The 27,686-nt window shown below is 42.5% G+C and overlaps 2 protein-coding genes across 2 annotated transcripts in view; one reads left to right on the top strand and one right to left on the bottom strand.

Moving 5' to 3' along the window:
• Nucleotides 1–51: 51 nt before the first annotated feature.
• slc19a1 (solute carrier family 19 member 1) lies at nt 52–22,199 on the top strand. The gene is made up of 6 exons (XM_084335112.1): nt 52–147; nt 1,201–1,814; nt 3,317–4,091; nt 19,932–20,124; nt 20,593–20,734; nt 21,820–22,199. Exons 2-6 carry the CDS (start codon nt 1,518–1,520, stop codon nt 22,018–22,020), a joined length of 1,608 nt encoding a protein of 535 aa, XP_084191238.1. The 5' UTR covers nt 52–147; nt 1,201–1,517; the 3' UTR covers nt 22,021–22,199.
• A 2,554-nt stretch (nt 22,200–24,753) lies between these two features.
• Nucleotides 24,754–27,686, bottom strand: part of LOC311229684 (uncharacterized protein) — a 79,424-nt gene continuing 76,491 nt past the window's right edge. Inside the window, exon 42 of the mRNA XM_084315759.1 lies at nt 24,754–26,851. Coding sequence (XP_084171885.1) covers nt 26,638–26,851 — 214 coding nt within the window. The 3' untranslated portion in view covers nt 24,754–26,637. The remainder of the gene's footprint in view (nt 26,852–27,686) is intronic.

Here is a 27,686-nt window from a genome sequence, read left to right on the forward strand (position 1 = left end):
AAACCGAGTACAAGCCACGAAGCCCCGCCCAGACGTTGGGCTTGCGGCTCTGCAGATATACCTATTGGAGTAGCTGTGCAGCGTGCAGGACAACAGGCATTGCTGAAATTGATGGGCTGGTGCTCGCATACTGTAGTTACATGTGAGGTGAGAAAAGATTACGTTATTTCCCTTGTTTATTTCGCAAATTAGCGTTATATGAAAAGACAGACAGTGTGTCATACTGTCAGCGTCCCTTGTTATTTAACGTACATTTTTAAAAGCTCAGGGTGTAGTAACAGTAACGCTAGTATTGATTTGACCAAAACACACTAATGTCTATGCTAGCTTAGGGGTTTAGCCAGATAGCTTTGCTGCCTCCTGCACCACCGGACACTGTTGTCTGTGAACGATCCGACAAAAACGGGTGGTCCATGCAAACATAGTTTTCACAACTATATTACCATCTTAACGATACCAGCGAACAAACCCAGCTCGCAGAGATTGCTAACACAACGAACTAACGTTAGTTAATAACTACCGACGTGACCAGTCCACTCACGTGTTGACTTCTCGGTGTCAGCTAAATGTATTTCAACATGTTGTGGAAAACACCGAGTCACAACAACAGCCAGGCTGGGACAGTGTGTGCAGTATGGGTAACAGAACTGTATATTTGTATATCGTATATGTCACAAATGTAACAGTACTATATGCCTGTATGTCCCTATGCCATAATAAATGTCATGTGACTCATGATGTCATGTTGTGTATGTCATAAATGTCACTATGAATTGAAAATGGGGGACCCTGATGTAAACAAGACAAACGTCTTTCTCTGGTCTGCATCCCCTTAACAATTGTGTGTATTGAGCCGTACTGTATTTTGTACCCATTCTGCAATCTGTTAAATAAAGTTTTCATTCAGCGTTATATCATGGCCCAGGTTTCAGGAACCACGGCTTTAAACGGTCGTCTCGGGTTTGCAAGCTAGAGAGATATAACCTCATTTAACTATAGTCTTTAACTATCTAGTCTACTCATATAACTCTGTATGATTATAGCATGTACAATAATTAACCGGTATGTATGTATGGAATGGCTCTGGACTAAATGTCGTAAGTAGAAAGCATAGGATGATTATAACACAGCTATGACATTGCATGCATGACATGTTGTCAAAATAGGCAGACTAATTGACAACATTGTTATCTTTAACAGGTTCACAATGACACGAGACCCAGCTGTCCACTAGCCTGCTTTCAATTATTGTCACCGGGGAATGGAGCAAAGGTCAACATTGTCTTGTGAAATGACCCATACGCAACCCTCCTGATGTTATGACATGAGAAGCTTGGCCCTGGTCTCAAGGAGATGAGACCGACCGGAGCTCTGAAGCTGCCCAGTGAATTATTATAAGTCACTAACCTACGTGATAACCTACGTGCTAAAGAGCCTTAGCGAGAGAGAGAGAGAAAATAGCCTTGTTCCATGGTCTTTTGACCCAGCGAAGAATTCAACACAAATTAGCTGACACCATGGTGGACACCGACACTCTGGGCGGCGCGGACAAGCCCGATGACGGGGTGGACCCGACGGAGCCTACTCGCGAGGAGGACCCGGGAGGAAGCGTAGGCCTAGTAGGCGGAGACCTTGAGATGGCGGTCGCCGCCTCAGAGACACCGTGTCCCCCGGAGGAAGCCGAGAACGAGGGGGCGTGGAAGTGGTCGGTGGCGTACCTGTGCTTCTATGGGTTCATGGCATCGATAAAGCCTGGAGAACCCTTCATCACGCCGTTCTTGCTCAGCACAGACAAGAACTTCACCAGGGAACAGGTTAGTAATGGCCACAAAGTCTGTGTGTGCTTTACATGCTCGCACACGAGCCTCAGTCAGTGTTTCCCAAATTTATTTGTGGTCCACCACAATATCAGACAGACCCACCTCCAGATGATTTCCTAAATCAACACAATAACATATCACCAGTGCCTCTTGCGTCGCGTCTAGCCTAGTCTTGTCCCTCTGCTGTGCTGACTCCATAAAATCTAACCTCTGTGTGTGTGCGTGCGTGTGTGCGTTTGTTTGTTTAATCTCATGCACACACACAAACACACACACACACTTTTGTGTATTGGATTGTTGGGTAGTGATATGAAAGGGAAAGATACGTTCAAGACATAAGTTGAATTTTGAATATTGTGTATAGTACACAGTACCAGTGATGCGTTGCTCATGGGACGGGGTTGCACGCCGTGCAACCAAAGTTGTGAGCAGAAGCGCGTGCACGCACATGCACGGATGTGCACGCGCGTGCACACAGGAATGCGCTGCACTCGACTGATGCGCCAACTCGCAGTACCCACCTGGCTACTTTGTATATCAATAGTGCCGGTCGTCGGGTGTTACATTCCATTCGTAGAGGCAATTAGGCACTGTCTTTACTAGTCTGTCCTTATGCGAGGGAACATTTATGCGCATGCACGGGAGCGTGCGTGCACGTGGCATCATTAGCGTGCGTGCAACCAGTGTTGATATGAGGAACGCAACACTGCACAGTGCACAGGAGTGTTTTGTCAGTATAAAATGAGGGAATGACAATGTAGACCATGATCTTGATTAGATATTTTCCGGACAGTCATGTAGACGTAGTTAACGCTTGTAGCTCGTTCACTTAATGGGTCAGAATTCAAACCCTGACTGAACATTAACACACTTGTGTTTAAAAGTTAAAAGTGCCAGATAAATTATTATTATTATACTTTTTTTTAAGGGTTCCTGAGTTCGTTTCTCATGCAGCATGGCACTCATTAGCCAATGGACTTAATGGAAACCCAGTAGGAGCGGGCTAACCCTTCTTAACTGTGGTCAAAGTTCACATTCCAATAAGTGGGTCAGGGAAGTTAATTTATAAATTCATTCTACGGTGCTTACTGCGCAGTCTCAAGAGCAAATAGTCTGCCATTTACTGACAAATGTGAATTTTAATAAAGGGTACTGTAGTTATGACACCTCTTTCCAAGTCATTTTGAGTCTGTTGAAATAGAATCGCCATAGAATTTCAGTATTAACATTTTTATACAAATGTATATACAAAAAAATACAAAAAAAGTTTACAAAATGTTTCATACAGGGCAGCTGCATTTGTGTAATAATATTGAAGATTCACTAGTGACTCTTGAAGAGAGTTAATTCACCCGTTAATCTATGATGTTATACTGGTCCATTGACGGTTTATTGGGGAAGATGACTTGTGACGGTGCACATGGTGTTTTCCAGGTCATTTGAACACTGTACACTTCATAATCGAGACCCGCTGGCTCTTCTGTCCTGGTCCCCAGGTGACCAACGAGATCAACCCCATCCTGTCCTACTCCTACATGGTGGTGCTGGTCCCGGTCTTCCTGCTGACCGACTACCTGCGCTACAAGCCCGTGCTCGTCCTCCAGGCCCTCAGCCAGGTCGCCATCTGGCTCCTCCTCCTCCTGGGCTCCTCCCTCCTGGAGATGCAGTTCATGGAGTTCTTCTACGGCATCACCATGGCCGCGCGCGTGGCCTACTCCTCCTACATCTTCTCCCTGGTCAAGCCGGGCCTCTACCAGCGCGTGGCCAGCTACTCGCGCTCCTCCGTCCTCATGGGCGTGTTCGCCAGCTCGGTGCTGGGCCAGCTGTGCATGTCCCTGGGGAACGTGTCCTACGGCACCCTGAGCGCCATCTCCCTGGGCTTCGTGATCTTCGGCGCTGTCCTCTCCCTCTGCCTGCCGTGGCCCCGCCGCTCGCTGTTCTTCAACCAGGCGCACCGGCGGCAGCACCAGGACCCGGCCTCCGCGGACGGCACCAAGGCGGAAATGGCCAAAATGAAGCCGGACAGCAGCGCGTCGTCCCCCTCCTCGCCCTCCTCCTGGAAGGACTCGGTGTTCGTTCGGATGCTGATGGAGGTGAGGAACGTGGTCAGTAGGCCTAACCTGAGGGTGTGGAGCCTGTGGTGGGTGTTCAACTCCACGGGATACTACCTGGTGTTGTTCTACGTTCACATCCTGTGGAACAAAGTCTACCCGGCGACCGAGAACAAGGACGTGTACAACGGAGGAGTGGAGGCGGTTTCCACTCTGCTGGGTGAGAGCGAGGTTTAACTGGTCCTATCTCAAAACCCCACCCCGCCCTCTTTTCCTCGATCCTCCAATCACAATGGTTGCTCGTAAGCAACGGCAACAGCTGTGATTGGTGGATCGAGAAAAGAGGGCAGGGTTTGAGAAGGGTCAATTCCAAAATATTGTGTGAATGGAGAATGGGACTTTTCACGTCTGCAGAGATGCTGTTGTAATCGACAGGATATGGGCATCTTCCGTTTTCCACAGCTTGATTTATATTAATGTAATTTAATTGATAAAAATTTGATTAATCCAATAATCAGTTAGAACGTCTTATTAAAAAGTTAATAATGCAACGAACACACACATTTGGATAGGCTGTGAAGGCATGCATGTGTTCCTTGACAAATACATGCATGCCTTCACAAAAAAGCGCCAAAAGATAGAAAAGAAACTGGGCAGCTACGTGGCGTAGTGGGCAAGGCGCTCGCCACGAATGACGGAGACGCTGGGCTTGCCTGTTCGAGCCCAGCGCTCCACATTGCTTTCAGTTTAGCTGGTCGTTCATACTAATACACATTGGCCGTATTAGGGGGTGGGAAACTGATGGGTGGGGATCGGGCGTTGTGGACAGCGACTCCTACAGGTCGGTTGGTGCGCCTGCGCAGTAGAATCAGGAAGTGTCGGGGGCAGCGTGAGCCTCGCCACTGAGAGATCGAGCTGCGCAGGTGAAAAGATGCGACTGCTGTTACCTCAAGTACCGGAGGGGACTCGTGCTATGTATGACTTAGTCCACATTGCAGCCGGCTTGTGGGAGGCAAGAAACAGCGTTCGTGACAGGGGAGGGTTGAATTGGATGATACGAAATTGGGATGGGAGAAAATATAGAAAATGGGAGAAAAAGTGGATAAAAAAAAAGATAGAAAATAAACTAGCAGAGCCAGAACTGTTCAACTCCCCTGGAGCCACAGCCAGCAGAGAAGCCTGTTTACTTTTGCTTTCAAACCAGCTGCAGCCTGAGAACTGGAGTGTGTGAGGGGATGTAACACTAAAGATGGTGGCAACGACAAAGAATTGCTGCAAAATAAACATACATCTGTTGTTAAAAAAAAGAAAAAAAAAGTATACTTATAACAATATTGATAATTATCGATATCACGTGATATGATATTGTTAGGCATAACAAAAAATATTGTTTGTTTCCTGTTGGTTGTCAGTTAAGGCCATGGGTAGGTAGGGAATTTATTTTATTAAATGTTTTATTTTATTCTTTCCCACGGCGACTATGGATAGGGAATTTCTTTATTTAATAAACATTTTCACAACAACATGGATGCATGTACTCTGCCAGCATGTTTAATATCCATAATACTAAAGGTTTGACTAAGATTTCTATGAAACTTTATAGAAAAAAAAAAAAGGATTTTTAATTTTTTTTTTTTTTAAACTCATAAAATATATTGGGTCGCACCTAAATCGGCAGGGTTGGTCGGCAACCGGAAACAAACCATTATTTTTTTTAGGTCTTATCGATATCGTTATCGCGATATCATTTTTGGCCATATCGCCCAGCCCTACACTAGATTAACAATAGTATGTGTCCTCATGCACAATACAGAAGCGGGCTGAAAAATCGCTTATCCGTGCATTGGTCGGCGCCAACGGCACGCACACACACACACAGACACGTTGTGATCGCTGTGAAAGAAACATCTGATTAACCCAAGATTGGTAACATAGAGTCCTTACCTCACATCTGATGTCCTGCAAAAAGATTTATCCAATTCCTGATCGCCATTCCAAATATTGATCACGTTTATTGATCCAACGTTATAAAACACATAATACACGCTGCTCAGAGTGTCCCCAGTCAATGTGGTATAATATACTGCATGACCGAGAAGGAAAACCTGGACCGGATATTTTTTTTGATCCCAGCCAATCCAATCCAATGATGTGCAATACCATCCGGGAGACGATAGGCGGCGGTATTTGCCATTTTGCGAGCTCAGACCCATTCCCAACGATAACATCAGGTTGGATGGATGAAAATGAATGGATATCGCTAATAAAAGAAATAACGATTAAAACCCGACTATACTCGTGACTGGCGTTCAATGAGTTAATCTTGTACCCAGTGATGCAGTCGTAATATGGGAACTGCCCAAACGCCACGTGCACGCGCGCTCCCGAGCACGCACGCGCACGCGCATACATGTTCCCTCGGTTACGCACAGAACAGATGATTATTATGCATAACAATGTTTTAAATGTAATTGTAGTTACAATTTCTTTAATTGAATTAACTTAAACTAGAAAAGTAAATACAAACTAAATTAACAATGTAACTTAGAGTTAGTTTACAGAAGGACAGTTTCCTTCAGACTGAAGCACAACTTGTCTCATCCTTCCAGTCGGGCACCAACCCCCCACCAATTGGTAGCCTACAGGGCTTTTTGGTTTGGCACTTCTCGTTGTTATGCTATCGGTATCCTATTATTATGCAAAGTCTAGGTGATAAGTGCCGGCCGGGTACTTATCGCACGGCGCGACGAGTCCAGTGACAATTGTGAACGCATTTTTGTGTGCGCGCGTGCACATCATTGCGCGCACTTCTGCCTCAGTGACCTACCTAAATGGCGTTTAACCGCGTTTGTGCACGACTGCATGCCTGCTTGTACCAAATCAGGTCGGCGATGGGTTAGTCGTTGAGGACAAATTTGACGGGTGATCATCCGATTAAAATGTTGGTTTAATAATCCATCAGGCCCTTCGCACACATTTGCCACATTTTGTTAACCTCTTAAAGGGGAGATGAAACATAGCGATATAAACATAGTCATAGCATCAAATTAGTATTTAGATAAACCACAGTAAAAATCACGTTATAAAAATAAGGCGTTTATTTGTTATGTCCATTTATGTAGCATTTATGAACATGTGCGCCGCCATTTTGTTGCTGACGTCACGGTGTTGGTTTGGTGTATACACTGCTGGTTAGCTGCCTATAGTAAACATGGATTGTCGGGTCAGTCAGTAAATAAAATGTTGCCTACCAAACAACGGGACCGCGGTGGTTCTTTTTGTATTGCTCCTCCTGGCTGTTCAAACTAATTTTACCGTGTGAAAGAGAGAGGAAAGTTGGTTCATTTCCACAAACTACCAGTGAAAAAAACAGTGTTGTTGGCACGTTGGCTGGCTGCACTGAGGCGGCGCGATCAGCCTGTTGGACAGGGAATGAAGATCTGCAGCGAACACTTCATTGCCTCGGATTATGTTGTTGTTGTCCAGAAGACCACTAATCAGCTGAAGCCCGATGCGGTTCCCTCGGTCTTCGACAGACAGACCGGCGCAGGCAGTTCAGCGTCGCGGAGCATTTAGCCTGCTGGCTACCTAGCTCCAGTTCAACCAGCGTCACAGGGCATTTAGCTACCTGGCTACCTAGCTCCAGTTCAACCAGCGTCGCGGAGCATTTAGCTACCTGGCTCCCTAGCTCCAGTTCAACCAGCGTCGCGGAGCATTTAGCTACCTGGCTACCTAGCTCCAGTTCAACCAGCGTTGCGGGGCATTTAGCTACCTGGCTACCTAGCTCCAGTTCAACCAGCGTCGTGGGGCATTTAGCCTGCTGGCTACCTAGCTACGGTTCAGCTAACTAGCTACATGCAGCATTTAGCGAGCTGGGTTAGCCGGCTAGTTGGCTTTGAATCGCGGCTAGGTAGCCAGGTAGCTAAATGCCCTGCAACGCTGGTTGAACTGGAGCTAGGTAGCCAGCAGGCTAAATGCTCCGCGACGCTGAACTGCCTGCGCCGGTCTGTCTGTCGAAGACCGAGGGAACCGCATCGGGCTTCAGCTGATTAGTGGTCTTCTGGACAACAACAACAACATAATCCGAGGCAATGAAGTGTTCGCTGCAGATCTTCATTCCCTGTCCAACAGGCTGATCGCGCCGCCTCAGTGCAGCCAGCCAACGTGCCAACAACACTGTTTTTTTCACTGGTAGTTTGTGGAAATGAACCAACTTTCCTCTCTCTTTCACACGGTAAAATTTGTTTGAACAGCCAGGAGCAATACAAAAAGAACCACCGCGGTCCCGTTGTTTGGTAGGCAACATTTTATTTACTGACTGACCCGACAATCCATGTTTACTATAGGCAGCTAACCAGCAGTGTATACACCAAACCAACACTGTGACGTCACCATCTAAAAAGACATCTATGGACCTCAGTGAATGTATTCACAGTGTCATAAATATTGTGTCTATTACTAGGCTTGCTTAAATTGGGATGAAACAAAGGAGAATATGAATTATGATTCTTTGACAGTGAATAACACCATGCTAAAAATGACCAGACATAAGGAACTGCCACTGAGCTTGTTCAGTACCTTCTTGAGATCACGTGTACAAAGAATCTAAGGAAATGAATAAAGGGAAGATGATTAAACAGAAGGTTTTGTAGATACAGTACTGAATTCTGCCATCCGGACCCATGCAATTTGAAATATTATTATAGAATATAGAATATAAATTACCTTATTATAGCCAACTTGAACACTATGGATCGGGCCAAATCTACTCTTTCCAATGTGTAAGATCCTGATCAAACTGGCCAGTATCACGTCTTCGTCTGTTTTGGCTCTCCATCCAATTCCTCTGCGTTGTGTCATTTTAATGGTCCTGACGTCTCTCCGACACTGGCTGATAAGATCCTATCTCCCCCGTTAGTGCAATCCATAAACCATACTAATTCTCCACCTCCGTAAGAATTCGACACTTCGACACCGTTAAATTTCTTATGAGGAAAAGCGTTGTTTTATTGCTATAAACAGAACCTCATAATCAGATGTTATCAGATGTTATCAAATTGTATCGTCCTTGAAGAGTCTATTCTAATGATCTTTCGGTGTGTTCGTCTATCGTCCTTTTGTTATTCAGTCCAATAGTGTTCAGGCCTGGTCTTTAGCCTAACCCTCCTCGCGTTAGCCGGAGCTAATGATGATGTGGCATTCTTCCTCCCCCCCCCCTCTCAATGAGAGGAGAGAGTGTCTTCTGTGTGATCTCAGTCCTACTCGCTCTTGGTCAGATTCTAGTCTGCCTTACACCCGGAAACACAGTTCGACTTATAGATCCTCGCCGTAGCAACGATAGCCCACCCCTTTCTGGTTGTCATGTGCTGTGTTGTCATGACAACTGCATAACCTTTAACACCATTAAACTTTCATTAAGATGAACCTCTCTCCCTCCTGCTCTGGGCCTACAGTACACTCTAATCTCAGATGTTCTTACAAGGAATGTCAACAAACATTCGGCTGGCTGCTAAACATTCTGCTGGCTACTGCCTCTGAACCGCTTCTTCTATCACCGTCTTCCATGCACATTTCGATCACCGTTTTAGCTGTGATCCTCTCCCCCCAATCTATACATCACATACATTGAAAAAGCACCCCAAATCCTTCATTCCCCCCTTTGATTCTTAATCAACCTTCAGAATCAACAGACTACTTGGTTTTTCAATTAATTATACACAAAAATAGACTCATAACAATGAGGGCCCCGCCGTCTGCTGTTTTCCTTTTGTTTTCCATTACCCGCATCACACCCAAACCAGAAAGGATAAACAACGGTCATGGAGGAGAGAGAGAGAGAGAGAGACAGAGAAAAACACAGATTGCAACTTTTCAGACGACACACCTAAACCCTTCGGCCCCCCTATTAGGTACCCCACGTCCAAATCAGAGCGCTCCCTTCCCTCTTACAGTACACCTCCCATCTTGGGCCGGTCCCGTCTTCTAGGGCAAGGGCCCCTTTCAGTGACGGCTCCTTTCCTGAGCTGGTCCCCCTCCCAGGGCGCGGTCCCCTAGGCAAAAATGTCTCCCCTGGTCTGCTACTGCTCAGTGTCTCTGGCTGTCCTCTCCACATCTGCTCCTCCACCGCCGCCGTCTCCTCTCTCTCGTCGTGGATGATCTGTGTACCAGGCTGCGGTGCCTGGCCCCTGCGGCTTCCTCCTCCTCCAGTCTGTCTCCTGGTCATCTCCATCGCTGTCGGTGTCATTCCCCCCTTGAAAGCAGAAACACAACACCGGCAGTCGTCTGTACATTCGACTTCCCTTGTTTTGCTATTAGTCTACCACCTTCTCCACACCTATTATCCATCTTACAGGGCGGTTCCCTGTTTGTTGTCTTCCGGCGTGACACTTGCAGCTTCCGATACCCACTCCGTGCAACTCTTCATCCCAGTTTGACCCCCAGCGCGTGCCAGTTCTTCTGGTGACGTGTCTTCTGAAGACCCTGCCTATCTATTAGGTGTGAGAAGGCCCCACTGGAATTCAAACTCCCTCTTTATTCCATAATTAACCCATTCAAATAACTGCACCATCTTTCTGTGCAATTCTTATTTAATCCATTGTATAATTAAACTATATCTAATATTATTATTATAATAATAATCCACTCTCTGTGCTCATTAGATTCACTATTGAATCACTCCCCCACTCCGCCACTAGATGGTAGTACAGGCCTATATCTAAATATTCCCCTATGGGTAATGAAAACTCCCCAGCACCATCCCCTCTCCGCCACTAGGTGGCGACCTACTCCTCCTCTATGGTGGTTTAGTTGACGTGTCACTTCCTGGTTCTTATCTGTTGTTATCTCCTCGTGGTGCTCACGGCCATTTTGTCTCGGTGCAAATGGCTACTCTCTCAAACAAACGAACGCTGCCCTTCCTTCCAAGGCCTAAAAAACACTGCTGTTTTCCTCCATATCAGGGGACGCTTCTCCCGGACTAAACTCTTGCTTATCGGACATAATACACAGTTTAAGGTAAACACCCGATCGACTTTCCTCCCGCTACGACAAATTCCGGCCGTCTTGAGACCACAGCGACCAGTTTAAGGTGGGCCGTCTCAGGCGACAGTCTTGTCATAACAATCCCGCCATAACAGATTTCAGTCTGGTTCAAGCGTCCCCCCCCCCCCCTTTCTCCTCCTGCATTTACACTCCCAACACCAGAAACCGTGCAGCCTGCCCCGTTTGTTTTTCATTCTATCCTGTTGATAACACCCTCGATTTTCAAAACACCATGGCTCTCTGTTCATATTATTACAGCTGGCTTCTCTGTCGCTACTTATTTACGGATGCACTATCTGTTCGTTTTTATTTGGCTTAAAAGATCAAAACAACCGTGTGCACAGTGAACTCACATCTTTCTTCTAAGCGCTGTTTCGCCTCATGACCGCTCGACTCGCCGCTCTCTCCCAGGGCTGGCCGGCCTTGCTCGATCATGATTCTCCCACACACGACGACTGTTGTCCACTGTCGTCCCATTATTGAAAAAGTCTTTTTCCGTTGTTCTTATCTCTCGGCAACCAACCATTCCCGTTGTTTTTATCTCTTGCAAATCCGGCTGTCATCGGCATCAACTGTAAGATCCTGATCAAACTGGCCAGTATCACGTCTTCGTCTGTTTTGGCTCTCCATCCAATTCCTCTGCGTTGTGTCATTTTAATGGTCCTGACGTCTCTCCGACACTGGCTGATAAGATCCTATCTCCCCGTTAGTGCAATCCATAAACCATACTAATTCTCCACCTCCGTAAGAATTCGACACTTCGACACCGTGAAATACCTTATGAGGAAAAGCGTTGTTTTATTGCTATAAACAGAACCTCATAATCAGATGTTATCAGATGTTATCAAATTGTATCGTCCTTGAAGAGTCTATTCTAATGATCTTTCGGTGTGTTCGTCTATCGTCCTTTTGTTATTCAGTCCATTAGTGTTCAGGCCTGGTCTTTAGCCTAACTCTCCTCGCGTTAGCCGGAGCTAATGATGATGTGGCATTCTTCCCCCCCCCCCCCCCCCCCCCCCCCCTCTGAGAGGAGAGAGTGTCTTCTGTGTGATCTCAGTCCTACTCGCTCTTGGTCAGATTCTAGTCTGCCTTACACCCGGAAACACCGTTCGACAGTCCAGTCATTATATGAAAAAACCTAGGACAAATTGCAACAGTAGCAAACTCAACTGATTTTGTATCCTCATTATGTCCTTAGTGAGGGAAAAAAAGTCCCAAGGAATCCCATCATGGGAAAGTTTTGAAAACGACCTATATATATTCATATAAAAAAATGCCTGTTATAACATAGTGGTGAACATTTTACTTTTAGATATCACTATAAAAACTCACAAGCTGATTACACACACAAAGACAAGAAAAAAAGTCAATCACAACTTCATTGAATTATTCTGTTTACTCATGCAAATCACACATTATCTTATTTGATATGCACCAATTAGCATACACGCCAGAACTAATCAAAACATTTGATAAAGAAATTTTTTTCTTCTTGGAATATTAGTAGATAGGCTCTGTGGAGCTCAGTCCACGAGGATGGGGCTCAAGGGTTTATGTCCGTGGGGATAGGTCCATGGAGATGGGGGTTTTTATAATAGGCGGAAATTACATATTTGTACAGCATGCAAAACTCTACATGATTCTTGCACAAAACTACATGGGCTTAACATAACTTTGGTATGTCTGTATAGGGGAGGCTTGTAGGTACCCATGTAACCCATTTTCATTAACATATATGTGACCCAGTCTGGTGATGATGCCTACAAGTCGCCAGGGTGAAATGACAGATAGACACAATATATATATATTTTTTATATATAACTACAGTTCGAGAGTTGAAGAACATTTTTTTTTTATATAACTACAGTTCGAGAGTTGAAGAACATATTTAGTACAACAGCGAACAGATATAATAACTCTAATTGTACGAATTCTGTGTTTAAAAAAGGCTGTTTTGAAACACAGTTTGTGCTCTCCACAGAGGAGAGGTGGGGGCTGGGTTCATTTTTGCATCTGAATAGAGCTGCGCGTTGGGATTCAGATTCACTGAGCCAGGTAAAGGCATTCACACAGAGAGAGTCATTAACGTTAACGATGGACGCATTCAGGTGAGGGTAGTTGTCCACGCCCCCCCCCCCCCCAAACTAGCTGAAGTGTGAACATCTTTGAGAGGCGTTTTCTCCCTTGAGTATTCTAGACAACAGACTGTTTTACAAGATTTAAATGAATATATGATATTCAAAACATTCTCAGATTTCAAAGTATGACACATCATTTGAAAGCTTACATTCTGTACTTTCACAATCTGGAAAAATCTGGAAAATGAAAATGGAGACTTGTAGGCACAAACCCTGGACTCGGTCACATATTGAGGTAGAAGGCCAAGGGACCATTTGAAAAATGGTGATGGCCATATTTCCCTCCCCAAAAAATCGTCTTAACTTTGAATAATTAGGTATGTAGCCCCCTTTCCAATGAGGTAACATGACATGGTTGGTCTCATTGGAAACCCGAGGTTGTCTAGAATCAAATGGTATCTTTACTTTTGAGCTACCTCAAAATTTGAACGCGTCACAATCTCTGAAAGACAGTGTCGTCAGTGATCCTGCCAGCAATCAAGTACATTGAAAAAAAACACATTTCCCATGATGGGATTCCTTGGGACTTTTTTTCTCTCACTAAAGACATATTGAGGATACAAAATCAGTTGAGTTTGCTAATATTGCAATTTGTCCTAGGTTTAGCCTAATTCTGGCCTATAATGACTGGACTATAGGGGTAACAAAACATTGAAAAAAAACACATTTCCCATGATGGGATTCCTTGGGACTTTTTTTCTCTCACTAAAGACATATTGAGGATACAAAATCAGTTGAGTTTGCTAATGTTGCAATTTGTCCTAGGTTTAGCCTAATTCTGGCCTATAATGACTGGACTATTATAGATCCTCGCCGTAGCAACGATAGCCCACTTTCTGGTTGTCATGTGCTGTGTTGTCATGACAACTGCATAACCTTTAACACCATTAAACTTTCATTAAGATGAACCTCTCTCCCTCCTGCTCTGGGCCTACAGTACACTCTAATCTCAGATGTTCTTACAAGGAATGTCAACAAACATTCGGCTGGCTGCTAAACATTCTGCTGGCTACTGCCTCTGAACCGCTTCTTCTATCACCGTCTTCCATGCACATTTCGATCACCGTTTTAGCTGCCCCAATCTATACATCACATACATTGAAAAAGCACCCCAAATCCTTCAAATGGCAGAGTTCAATTTGGATTTAGTATCACCAGGCGTGTATGAAGAACAGAGAATGAAATCTACTGTATGTACAGTAGGTTTTTTATTCTTGCGACAGCTCCGCCATTTTTTAACTGATTTCAAATCGGATGGTTGCCAAATGTTCAAAATAGGGGAGACAAACTAACTGCGCTCCAATATATGCCAATAACGTTCAGTTTTGTGGTATATAATCCAGAGTAATAAGATAAATAAAAAATATTCATACACTAGTCATTTGTTTGAAGGCAGCTAGAGGCCGTTGGGAAGTGTAGTTTAAAAAAATTCCAACGCTCATAGAGAGCTCTGGATGTCCTCTTCTCAAAATGACTACAATCGTCATCATTCAGCGATGGTCGCTTTTTTCAAAATGGCGGATCCCCGCGATCAAAACAACACATTTCAAAAAAAAAATCTCACTAATAACACTTTAACCTATTGCTAAACAAACGTATTGCTGTTATACATATACAAATATACACTATGACTGCTGTTGTGACATGGTTAGGATGTTTACTCTTGAATAAGTTTGAAAAAAAAAACTATAATTATGTCAGACAGTTTAGAGAGACTGATTTACGACGTGATGTCATTTGCGGTCCGGTACCGGAGGTTAACACTTTGAGTGCCATGGACGAGATATCTCGTTAGTTCATGCCAACCGTTGAGTGCCAGCCGACGAGATATCTCGTTTTTAATCGTTATTTTTTTTATTAGCGATTTCCATTCATATTTCATCAATCTAGCCTCACGTTAGTGCTGCAAACTCTCTCTGAGCTCCATTGGGAAGATACCGCCCCCTATCGTCTCCCGGATGGTACTGCACCCCTTTGGAATGGATTGAATGAACCACATGGGGAAAAGAGAGTCCGGAATCCACATTTTACTTCTCAGGCAAGTAACCGGAGCCGATTGCAGTCTTTGTGGTTTTGATTGATTGATTGAAAAGTTTATTAACAGATTGCAGAATGGGTACAGTACAGTACAGCTCAATACATACAATTGTTAAGGGGATGCAGACCAGAGAAAGACTTTCGTCTTGTTTACATCAGGGTCCCCCATTTTCAATTCATCATAACATATATGACATACATGACATACAGATAGACAGTACTGCTACATCTATACATTTATGACATATCAGATTTGCAAATACAGTACTGTTTGTGATACAAAAGTGTCCAGAAAAGGAGTGTATATACATTTGGCATAGAAACTGTACATTGGAGGAGGTTGGTTGGGTGGGGTGGGGTTGGGTGGGTTGGGTGAGGGCTGTACATTGGAGGTGGGGGACGGGGGGGGGGGGCGGTTGGGTAGGGGACACACACACATTTTACACTGTACATTGGAATATTGACAAAGCCTTACTTGGTCATTTACTGTACAACTAGGTTAGGACATTTGTAGGGGCCAGTTTCGAATTGCAGTCTCACGTAGGTGTTTTTTGAGAGTGTTTTTGAAGGTGGGTAGTGATTCACATTCCTTTACAGCTTTAGGCAGGGCGTTCCACATTGATGTGGCATAATTGCGAAACGTGTTTAGTCCCTTGTTTGAGCCGAATCTGGGTTTTACATGATTTGTGGAGCTCCCTCTGGTGTTGTGATCGTGGTATTCACTGACCTTTGGGAAGTATTTTGACATGTACATGGGTACCTTGGTCGCGTAGTGTATCTTGTAGACCAGGCCCATTGCAAGTTGCTGTACTCTGTCGTCTACTCTAAGCCATCCTAGGTTGTCAAAGTGGGCAGGGGTGAGGTGGGTTCTAGGAGTCAGGTCAAGTAGTAGTCTGACTAGCTTGTTTTGAGATGTTTGTAATTTGTTTTTTAGTGCCTTTGAGGTGCTTTGGTACCATGAGGTGCAAGCATAGTCGTAGTACCCTTGAATGAGTGCTCCTGCTAGAGTCTTCAGGGTATTCTTGTTTACCAGAGAGGAGATCCGGTACAAGAATCGCGTTCGTTGGTTGACTTTTTTTATTACATTGGATGCCATTTTGTCACAGGAAAGATTAGCCTCTAGGATGGAACCCAGGTAGGTAATTTCATCTTTCCTTGTGATAATATTGTCACCCACTGTAACCGAGAAGCCGTCGGTCTTGCTGAGTTTGTTATTTGAACCGAAGAGAATGGACTCTGTTTTGCCCATGTGTAATGATAGTTTGTTGTCGGCGAGCCATATGCAGATTTTGCCTAGTTCCGAGCTGAGGGCTTTTTCAACCTGTAACTTGTTCTTGTCAGAGACCAGCAGGGCTGAGTCGTCCGCAAACAGGAACAAGTTGCAGTCACAAGCTGACGACATGTCATTTGCATAAATTAGGAATAGTAGCGGTCCTAGTATGCTTCCTTGTGGAACACCACAGCTCACTGTGAGGGGGGGGGATAGGGTACCGTTTACTTCCACCATCTGTTCCCTCCCCTCCAGGTAGGATTGTATCCAGCTCACTGATAAACTATCAAAACCAATTGCTTTTAGCTTGTCAATCAGAATGGTGTGATTGACAGTGTCGAAGGCCTTTTGTAGGTCCAGCATGACCATGCCGCAGTATTTGCCCGCGTCCACCTCTTGTTTGATGTGGTCGTTCAAGTAGAGAAGGCATGTGTCAGTGGAGTGGGATGTTCTGAAGCCAGATTGGAATTCGTAGATTAGATTTTTTTTCCGCGAGGTACTTTTCGATCTGTTCGTATACTATTTTTTCCATGACTTTCGAGATGGATGTAAGGATAGAAACAGGGCGGTAGTTACCCGGGTCTAATTTGCTGCCCTTTTTGTGCAGGGGTGTTACTCTCGCAATTTTGAAGTCCTTGGGGACGTGTCCCTGTTTTATGGAGAGGTTTATTATGTGTGTGATGACTGGGGTGATGGCTGCTGCTGAGTCTCTGAGGAATTTGGAGGGGATGTTGTCATGGCCAGTGGCCTTGTTTGGTTGGAGGGCGCTCAGTTTTTTGAGTACCTCATCTAGGGCTGGGCGATATGGCCTAAATATGATATCACGATATTTTCTGACCTTTCGGCGATACACGATACGCATCACGATGTTTTTCTTTTTTTCCCCAAACAATTCATTATGAGGCTTACCAAGACAGTATTTGAGTTTGCAAGCTAACATTAAAGACAAAATAAAATACCCATGCATTTAGCATTTTTATATTATATATTAGATTTAGATTATTGGATTATTAGATTATATATTGCATATATTTAGCAATGAGATATTATATGATTTAGATATGAAATATGATGAATTGAAAATGGGGGACCCTGATGTAAACAAGACGAAAGTCTTTCTCTGGTCTGCATCCTCCAGTCCACTGTTGACTGTTGTTGTATTGAGCTGTACTGTATTGTACCTATGCTGCAATCTGTTAATAACGTTTATATTCATTCAGTCGGCAAACAGAATCATTTTGATTGACAGTCGCGTCTGCCAATTACGTCACATCGCTTGCACCCGCCCTGCTGTTCTTAGCACCAATCGGCAAGCGCGTATTCATTTTTTACTTCCGCCATTGGAGAGCTCAATGAAAACAACAATGGCAGCGGTAGCTCGCCGCGGCCGACGTTTAGCTTTTAGCTCTGCAGAATGACTAAACGACTGGAGGCATAATGATTTTACTGCAACGGATGTTATAATAAAAGCCTTTCCATACATCTGTCTGATTGAAAACGTTATTAACAGACCGCAGAATGGGCACAACGGAGTCAGCACGGGCTGAGATATGAACGGCTAATGCTTGCTATATCTAGGTCGACCTCGGTCGTTGCTATGTAAATACGCTGATGTTATTGAAAGTGTAACTATATAACGTCAATGCCACAAAACGAATGCCTTTGTTATCATAAGTAGTAACTTTTGATGCAGTAGTGTGTGTGTGGGGCGGCGCTGTTCAAAAGTGTCAACGTGTGGACCAGATTGACGCAACACAAGCCTCTTGGGCAAAACATCACGATATCCACGATACGTTTAAAAAGTGTATCGTTAATGAACTGTACCCGATATTTATATAATATCGTCATATCGCCCAGCCCTAACCTCATCTGTAGTTACTATTTCCAGTTTGAAGTCGTCTTTGTGGACGCCTAGGTTCTTGTAGTATGCTACTATGTGTTCTACCCCATACTGCCCTGAGTGGGAGGGTAGTTTGTTTACCAGTGTTGTGGCTATGTTTGTGAAGAAAGTGTTTAAGTAATTGGCTACATCCAGCTTGTCTGTGATGAGCGTGATGTCCGTCTTTATGTTTATGTTTGAGAACCTGGTTTTGAGTTTTTTACTGCAGCCTAGTTGATTGTTGAGTAATTTCCAAAGTTCACGTGGTTTATTTTTGTTTTCCTCGGTTTTGTCATTGATGAAATTTTTTTTAGCAGTTTTGATCATGGAGTTTACGTCATTTCTTAGTCTGTTTCTTTCTAGTTTGAGTTCAGTCACGTGGGCTTGGAGTTCACTGCTCGTGCTTTTGGTAAGCTTTGACTGACTTTTACGAAACTCAGAGCATTTTTTGTCTCTGGCTTTCATAGCGGTCAGTATTTCAGTGTGCATCCATGGCTCAGCGCGATTTTTTACCCTGGTGGTTCTTAGGGGGGCCATGTTGTTTAGTATTGATGAAAATTTGGTTTTGAAGCCAAGCCAAGTTTCTTCAACCAGTGTACCATTGAGTTCATCTGACCAGTCCAGACTCTCCAGTTCAAGGTTAAAGGCCTCGCTAGAGTAGGTTTTGAGGTCTCTAGATGTGACTGTTTTGTGACAGCCAGCCTTTAGTTTTAGCTTTTTGCGGGTACAGAATATCATATAATGATCACTTTACAGTCCCGCAGAACAGCGTGGAATAATGTGTTCGAGCACCCAGTGTTGGATCAATAAACGCGATCGATATTTGGAATGGCGATCAGGAATTGGAATAATGTTTTTGGAGAACATCTGATCTGAGGTAAGGAATCTATTTTACCAGTCTTAGGATAATCAGAGCTTTTTTCACAGAGATATCAACGTGGGCCCTATGTGTGTGTGTGCAATCAGGAAATAAGAGATTCGATTTTTCAGCCCGCTTCTATAGAGTGCATAAACTTACATATACTATTGATAATCTAGCGTTTATTTGAAAACAATTCATAAATAGGCCGAAAAATTACAACGTGTTTTGTGTATACAGTAAAGGGCGTTTATCACAGAATCTTCTAAAATCTTCTGGAAGTTTCAAGAAACAAGAGTTTTTCAAAATGGTATAAAACGGAAATGAACCAATTAAAAAAACACTCTGTTTCGACAATGTTGACTGCAAACAAGTCATTGATAAGCGACGGCCACATTAGACACATAGCCATAATTTAAGATGTAGTTTATGCGTTCGCAAATATGAGAGCTCTATCATTGAAGTGGGTGGCGGCATTCAAGGGGGTAAATAGGAAAACACGGCTGGCTCTCAAAGTGTTAAGTAGAAAAATGCTATTTTTAATCCAGATTCATTACAGAAAATTGTGAGATTAATTAGTAAAAAAAATTAATCTATTGACAGCACTAGTTCCTACCTCTTGCGTATATAATCAGTCTGGTTGTTTTTCATTTCTTTTCTTATTGCCTTTGTATCTTTTCTTCAACCAGTGCTGTGGACATCGTCGCGGGCAAGACCACCCGCATTTCATTGTATACTTGTATGCTGTGACAATTAAAACTCTTGACTTGACTTGACTTGACAACGCGGCCCCCTCCCCAGACTGAAATATCGCTCTTATCTTTCTCTCATCGTAGGCGCGATCAGCTCTTTCGCGGCAGGTTACGTGAAGATCCGATGGAACGTCTGGTCGGAGCTGGTCATCGGCATCATCACAGCGTTGCAGGCTGGCCTGCTGTTCCTCATGGGGAACACGGACAACATCTGGGTCTGCTACCTGGCCTACACCCTCTTCAGAGGCTTCTACCAGTTCCTGGTGCCTATCGCCATGTAAGTATTAAAGGAATTAAAGTATTAAAGGAACATTTTGGGAAATTTGCTTACCGTCTTCTCCAGAGAGAGACACGAAGATAGATACCAGTTTCCTCTCTGTGCGTTCAGTAGAAAGCTATCTGGCTACATGTTAGCTTAGCACAATGAACGGAAGCGGACATGACCGGTTAGCCTAGGGCAGGCATTGTCCAACGAACACGTCTCCCGAGAGTTTCTTTAAGAGTAGAGAATGTTTATTAAGAGTAGATAAAGTTTAATTAAGAGTAGATAACGTTTGTTATAGCAGTTTTTTTTGTTTACCTTTTAGGTTTTCAAACCCTGTGGTATACCTTATTCCTGTGATACCACCAAAACATAGTGTATTTGCAAAAAAAAGTTTGTGTTTCAATCTATCAAAAGGAGAAATGCTGCTTTACTGAAAAATATTTCTTACTCATGATAATCACACATTTCTTCCTCGTATAGTTTCTCGATAGCCTCGTCTCTCACCAAGGAGCTGTGTGCGCTGGTGTTCGGCATCAACACCTTCTTAGGGACCATCCTGAAGACCATCATCGTCCTCATCGTGTCTGACAAGAGGGGACTAGGACTGCCTGTACACTCTCAGGTGAGATGGTCTGACTCGCAGGGCTGGAGGGTATACCGAATGTGAAGGCATGGATTTTTTGTATATCGTCGTCCTCGAGATATACTGTATGTAAAAGGAAAATAGACCATTTTGAATGAAATAACACATTATAAAATAAAGACATATGATACAACATTACGTCATATCACATTGTAATTCATGCTGAAAAACATATACCATGAAATACTGTTATACCATCAGAACTAAGAAAAATATTTTGGGCATATTGCCCAGTCCTAGACTCTCATCATAAATGCCATTACACCTACAATATACATTTGTATATACACACACATGTATATTACACAATTACACATGTGTATATATACACACTTGTGTGTATATTTATATATATTTGTATATATATATATCTTTGGTGGCTGATGCAAGAAGAATCCTGCACAGATATGGAGATCTAGAATTATTTGGGCATTGGCAAGTTGAAATACTCAGCACAAGGCCAACATTTAGGTTGCCTCAGAAGTTGACTGCATGCAGTGCAGGAATAACTCAACATGCAGTGCAGGAATAACTCAACATGCAGTGCAGGAATAACTCAACATGCAGTGCAGGAATAACTCAACATGCAGTGCAGGAATAACTCAACATGCAGTGCGGGAAGGTGGTGCCAGAGGTGCCAGGCTGTTGTGGCTGTGTATGGTTCTTCCACACGCTACTCAGGCGTTTGTTAAATTAATAAATTGTAAAATTGCCAATATGTCTAATTTCTTCCTTGTTACTGATAGACTTCAATAATCCAATCCACCAATAATCCAATCCACCAAACGAGTCAATAGCAACAGCAGAATAATGTGTTTGGCATTGGCAGAGAAGATTTGGCAAATTTGTCATGGGCGCAACCCACCTACTCTGCTGTGCTGCTCATCCCACAAATGCATGTTCCTTACAAATGGGGCACCATTTAAAAGGGAAATAAACATGCTTTCCAACGGTATAAAATGTATTGCCAAGAAGCATTGTTACAACAGAGAAATAATCTACCAAACACAAATGTCCTAACTTTGATGTTTATATATATATCTGATTTTCTTTTCCTTTTCCAGTTCCTGGTCTACTTCTTCTACTTTGCCCTGCTTACCGTTATCTACTTGGCCTGTGCGGCGTGGGTCATCTTCCGCCACTATAGAAGCCAGTCCAGTGGAGGGGGTGGGGCCAGTGACCAGACCACACCCACTGAACTCAGTCCCGTGGCGACGGCTTCCGAGGCGGAGCCGCTGTCCAATGGAAACGGCACTAAAGCATGAGCACAAGGAGTATATGTCTCGACTCGAGTCTGAGTCCCCGCCAAACTAATACCAGACCTCCATTTCTACTGTGAGCCAATCTCAAGGACTCTGTGGAGAGAGTAGTCCCACAGAGCATAGATGTCCTGCCTTATGGTATGATGATTTATTTTATATTCTTTTTTACATCATTTATTTTTTTTAGCATAAAGCTTTCTGGCTGGATCCATTGTCGTTCCACACATGTAATCAGTCCCAGAATGTCATACTGTTGTTGAATAAATATTAAATTAATTAATTAATAAATAAATGATGATAAAAGAAAAAAGGTCATCGGAAAAAAAGGTACTAGATAGAATTCTAGATCAGTTGAATGTGAGGAACCAGCTGTGTAATCTACTGAAAAGGAAGATTAAGAAAGGGGCGGGAGACCATACTATTTTTTTTCTTGAACTCTGAAGATGATTGAGTTGCTACTTCAATATTAGTAAAGGTGATTTCAGATAGGACGCAATCACAGATATCACGGAGGAGAAAGCTAAATATGTAGGGGGGTTTCAGGAGAAGAGTAGAACTAGGTAATAACATCTACATTGCATTGTTTAAACAAACCTGGCATTGTGCATTTGGTTTGAAATGTGTTTGTAGAAATCAGGAAATTGTAATAGTGCCAGTATCAACCTTCCTTCCTCTGCCTGGCCGGCTGCCTTTCCTTTCTGCTGGAGGCGGGGATTCGTCACAGTGCCTATGGTTGAACTTTGGGACGTGAGCTCACCGAGGAGTGTGCTGCATCCACACTTTGCTCGACGCAATGAAAAGCCGCCATGGCTCAGCGCAAGCCGTTGGAAAGAATGGGTTTCAGACCATAATGGTGCTCACTGCTCGACTTGTTCAAAGACTTGTTCAAAGTGCCTGCTTCGGTATCTCAGTGTCTTCTAGTCCTTCAGCAGTTGGACCAGCAACAGAAGTGTGTTTCTATAGCATTAGAAAGTGATGCTCTTGGAACGTTTTGTCTTTGGTGACAGGCTAATGGATTATAAAAAGTGCTAGACTGCATTATCATTTTTTTTATGTTTAATTTAGCAATATTTCTACTAATTTGTAAATGAAAGCACTGTTTTACACTACAAATCATTATATGAAATGAGGGACCAAGAAGAAATGGTCTAAATTTTGCTTAGTTTCCTTCCACTACCTGATGTTGTAGATATTGGTGATAAGCGTCATGGCTTGTTATAAAACAGAACTGTGGAAAATCCACATTATTCTAAACGAGCTCAAAGTTTGAGACCTTCGTACATTCGTATACCGTATAGGTGTGCTCTAGTGAGAGTTGGTTGCCCTTCTCATCAAAGGTTCACACGATTGCTATGCGATCATCACTATGACTTCGCTTTTGAATAGCATATTCTAGTAGTTTGTGGGCTGAATTTTTATGTAACATCTTTTTTTAGGTACACTCCTATTGTCGTCAATGCTAGCTTGATTATTGATTGCCAGCTTGATTATTGATTGCGTGTGGACAATGCTGTGGGTATTTGGAAAAGGCTTTGAAGTTATGAGAACAACTTATTAAGTTATTAGTAACTTAGATTGTTGATAGCACTTAGCATTTTTATAAAATGTTTCAACTCAAGCATTTACACATTTTCAATAGTTAGGAGTGCCTACATTTTATTTAATGTATGTGGCTGTAAAATACAGTACACTTTATTTTTTTATTAGGTTACATTACAAGATTTTATTTAAAAAGACTTAATTTAGTTGTTGAAATACTATTGAAGAGCTTCTTTGTTTTGCTTCTTGCAGTGTGACGCATCATCCACTCTGATTGAAAGTTGGATTTCTTGAGTTTGTATTGATGATCCATAGGAATAAAATAAATAATCTGGGATTTGTGCTACTGAGATGAAGGACTATAGGAAATATGAAAGAAATGACTGTTATTAACAAACATGTCTTTCTTATTTTTAGATCGCTGGTCATTTCTAGATCTCTGGTCATTTTCTGTAAATGTGTGTGTTTACCATTTTCTCACATACTGTATAGCACCTTATCTTAAAGTACAGTGGTCTGAAGTGAAGGTCTAAGTCTTCTGAACTCTGGGTTGAAGAAGAGCTTTAAGAATGGGAAGTTTATATTGTTGTTAAAATGGAACTGCTTATCTTGGAAATGTCCAGTAGCAGATGATACAACTTTATATCATTATTTGTTGTAATGACTACACACATTTTGAGACTGTTGTGATTTTAATTATTATTATAATTTTTTTTTTATCTGTCAGTACTTGAATAATATAGTTTGACCATATTCACACAGCAGCCACGTTGCTCTTATTCCATGCCTGGGTTACTTGGGATTCCTTTCCACCCTGCTCCCACCAAAGGAATCTCAACCTGAGCACGACACAAGAACAAAATGGATTCAGTGTGAATTATGGTCAATTGGTTTGTATCCTGAACCTGAAAGAATTGTCATAAACTTGTGCAAAATGTATGTTCTTACTTACCGTTCAGTACACTATACCAATTTTAGTATGTTACAATTGAGTTAAAATTTCAATCAATTTTTCAATTTATTTTCATCTTTGCTGAAAACATGACAAATGACTGTGAACTTATATTATTGATGTAAAAGAAAAGACACTGAGTATCTTTGTTAACTTTTAAATCCGATGTTTATTTTTGATTTACAAATAAATCCAATCAGTTTTTTCGGGGAAGAATAGCACTTTGTTTATTTAAGTTGGGTTTTTATTAGTGATTTGAAGGGCATTTGGCTTAAAAAATGAAATGGGTTTAAAGCAGTGTGTTAAAAAGAAAAAGTGGCAATAGCTGAAAAGTCTTTCTTATAATATTAAAGACGGGGAAGGTGAGAGGAAAATGTTTTTTCTTTATTTTTCTTAAAGAAAAAAACACCTATGGACATCCTTATTTTAACACCATAGTTTATTCATGAAATGCAGCATTTTAGAACATTGCTCACATATCAGAAAAAAGGATATCTGGAGAGTAAATTATATATATATAAAAATGTACAGCACTGTCAACTCATATGGTTCCCCTGGTACTCGGGAATTACATTTTACAACCCATTTTAATTTTGATATCAGATTCCATTTTCGTTAGATTTGGAAACACAAGTCGCCTAGCTGCAGTGCATTTTTAGTTTTTGGATACAAAAGCCTAATAATTCTAGCAATAAAAAACAAAACAAAGACAAAAACAGAGCCCCTCATCAACAGTGCATAGACAAGAAAACCATATTTATGGCTGAATCCTAATCTCATATCTGTACACAAGTTTAATTTGTTTGCATATTGCAGAAAATGTCTGCATGTCCCCCTTGGAATGCTGATCATTTCATTTCCCCCGCAGAATCTCACCCTTAAGCATTTTCTTTTTAATTCTACATGCAGAGACAAATCTGTGTGTAGGGTCTACATACTTTTATTAATAGTACGTCATATTTGATACTAAATGTTAACTTAATTATTGTGGTGTAAACAAGTAATCACTGCACACAGTATGGTTATTAAAACTACTTTTGTTAATCAAAAATAAATATTTCTTTGTTATTGCTAAAAACATTTGAAAATATCATCTTCCCTTTGATGTCAAAAGCAAAAATAAAAATGCTGTTATTCAAGTGCTATGGGTTAAATGTACAGATTACAACAGTGTATAAAATTACAACAAGATAAAAATGAACAATTATACATTTCATATACAAAAATGCAACATTAAGCTTGGCCTCAAAAGTTGGAACTATGTACCTCGATGATTGTGGAACATCTAAAAGGTCTATCAGCAGCTTGCCTTGCTTGCTTTCACCGAACGCCACGTGCAAAGAGTTGTACACAAATGTGATAAGGTTACGTTAATCATATTATCAAATAACGTTTATCATCCAATGTCGCCATCCAGCCCATGTACTACTTTTGAAATGAGGTATTGGGAAAGATCCTCGATCATTCAGCAACACGTCACAGAATCTACCAAAGAGCTCTACTATAGGTATGCATGTGCAACAAGGTTGTTTGGTCAGCTGCAGCCGTGACTCGGGATGGAGACAAACTGTGGGGTAAGAGTTCATTTCTATGTTGTGTAATTTCTTGAGTCCTTTCACAGTGCTGGGCAGGGTGGGAGGGACGGAGGGAGGACGGGGGTCGGTCAGGTTATGCAGACTTTATTTGAACAGCTGAAAACGCAGTGGTATACCCTTTTTCTGTTCTGAGTCTAGTTCCTCTAGCTAGCCCACACTGGGCCTAGGAATGTATACGATACCCGAGTTACAGGAATTATGATTAGGAAGGAAATAAGGAAATGGAATACAAGGCCGGCCCAGAACGGCACAGTTCGGGTGGGTTGTGATGATGGCTGTTCAACTTCAACCTCTAGGGGTACTTTCAATGTATAGCACCATGTGGAAGTGGGTATCGAACATATAGGCTAATCACTAGCCGGAGAGAAACAAAATACACTTATTTACAAAGCTCCACCTGCTGTGCATAGATAGGTATGTGATTGTGTTGCACGCAGCTTTGTTTCGGACTCTGAATGATTTGAAGCTGTATTAAGTGATGTTGGTTCGTTTTCGTCCAGCTGATACTGGTATGGTCAGCGTGTGTGTGAGGGCCTATCTATTGGACGGGCCGACGTAGCTGTTCTCGATGCACAGCACAGTGTAGGAGTTGGTGCAACTTGAGGAGCTCTGCTGGACCAGGCCGCCGTCCCGCAGGGAGGAGGCCATGCCCGTCACTGCCTGGTCGCCGACGCGCCACGTCTCGCAGTAGTGGTCCACCTGCCGGTGCCCCGCGGGGGTGGAGCCGTGCCATAACATCTTCTCTGGCCTGAGAGAGAGAAGAAGTTGGTCAAATTCACAACGTAGTATTAGAGAAATGTTAGTCACTCCCAAATTGATGAGGACTAACGGTAGACAATGATTACATGTGTTTTAATGTTTTATGATGCTGTAAAAAGGGATTGTTTACATTGGCAATGTTTGTGAACATGGTAAAATAGACATAGAATTCTCAGTTGCGAAAGTTAAAAGGTGAATTTTTATATGAAAGAGTAAAATGTAAAATATTTGCTTTGAAATGTAGTGGAGGCCCCTAAAATGGAAATGCTCAAGTAAAGCACTAATACTATATACTAATACTATATATACTGTACAGTATATACTAACACTATATATACTAATACCATATACTGTGTATACTAATACTATATATACTGTATATATAGTACCATATGAAAGATATGGCTTGTTTTCATTGTTTATTAAAAGCAAATTGTGTATGTAAACTAAATACCTATATCCAGAGCTTTCCCTAAACTGGAGTTTAAAAGTGGCTATTAGGGAAAGCTCTGGATATAGGTATTTAGTTTACATACACAATTTGCTTTTAATAAACAACAAAAACAAGCCATATCTTTCATATGGTACCATATATATACAGTATATATAGTATATCAAAATTGCTTCTGTCACCCCCTTACTAAAAAAACCCGGACTCAACCCTGAAACCCGTGATAATTTCCGCCCCATTTCCAACCTCCCCTTCCTCTCAAATCATTGAGCGAGCCATTGCCTCCCAATTAAAATCCTACCTCGACAACAATAACCTTTATGATACCTTTCAATCCAGATTCCGCACCAGACACAGCACAGAAACTGCTCTT

The sequence above is a fragment of the Notolepis coatsorum genome, assembly GCF_963971535.1.
Source record: "Notolepis coatsorum genome assembly, chromosome: 1".
Classification (NCBI taxonomy): Eukaryota; Metazoa; Chordata; class Actinopteri; order Aulopiformes; family Paralepididae; genus Notolepis; species Notolepis coatsorum.

Bases quoted from the DNA above. Each gene is read 5' to 3' on its own strand.
- slc19a1 (XM_084335112.1), top strand. From the start codon at position 1,518: ATGGTGGACACCGACACTCTGGGCGGCGCGGACAAGCCCGATGACGGG. The intron at 1,815-3,316 runs GTTAGTAATGGC...CCTGGTCCCCAG, and splicing joins AGAACTTCACCAGGGAACAG to GTGACCAACGAGATCAACCC. The intron at 20,735-21,819 runs GTGAGATGGTCT...TTCCTTTTCCAG, and splicing joins GACTGCCTGTACACTCTCAG to TTCCTGGTCTACTTCTTCTA.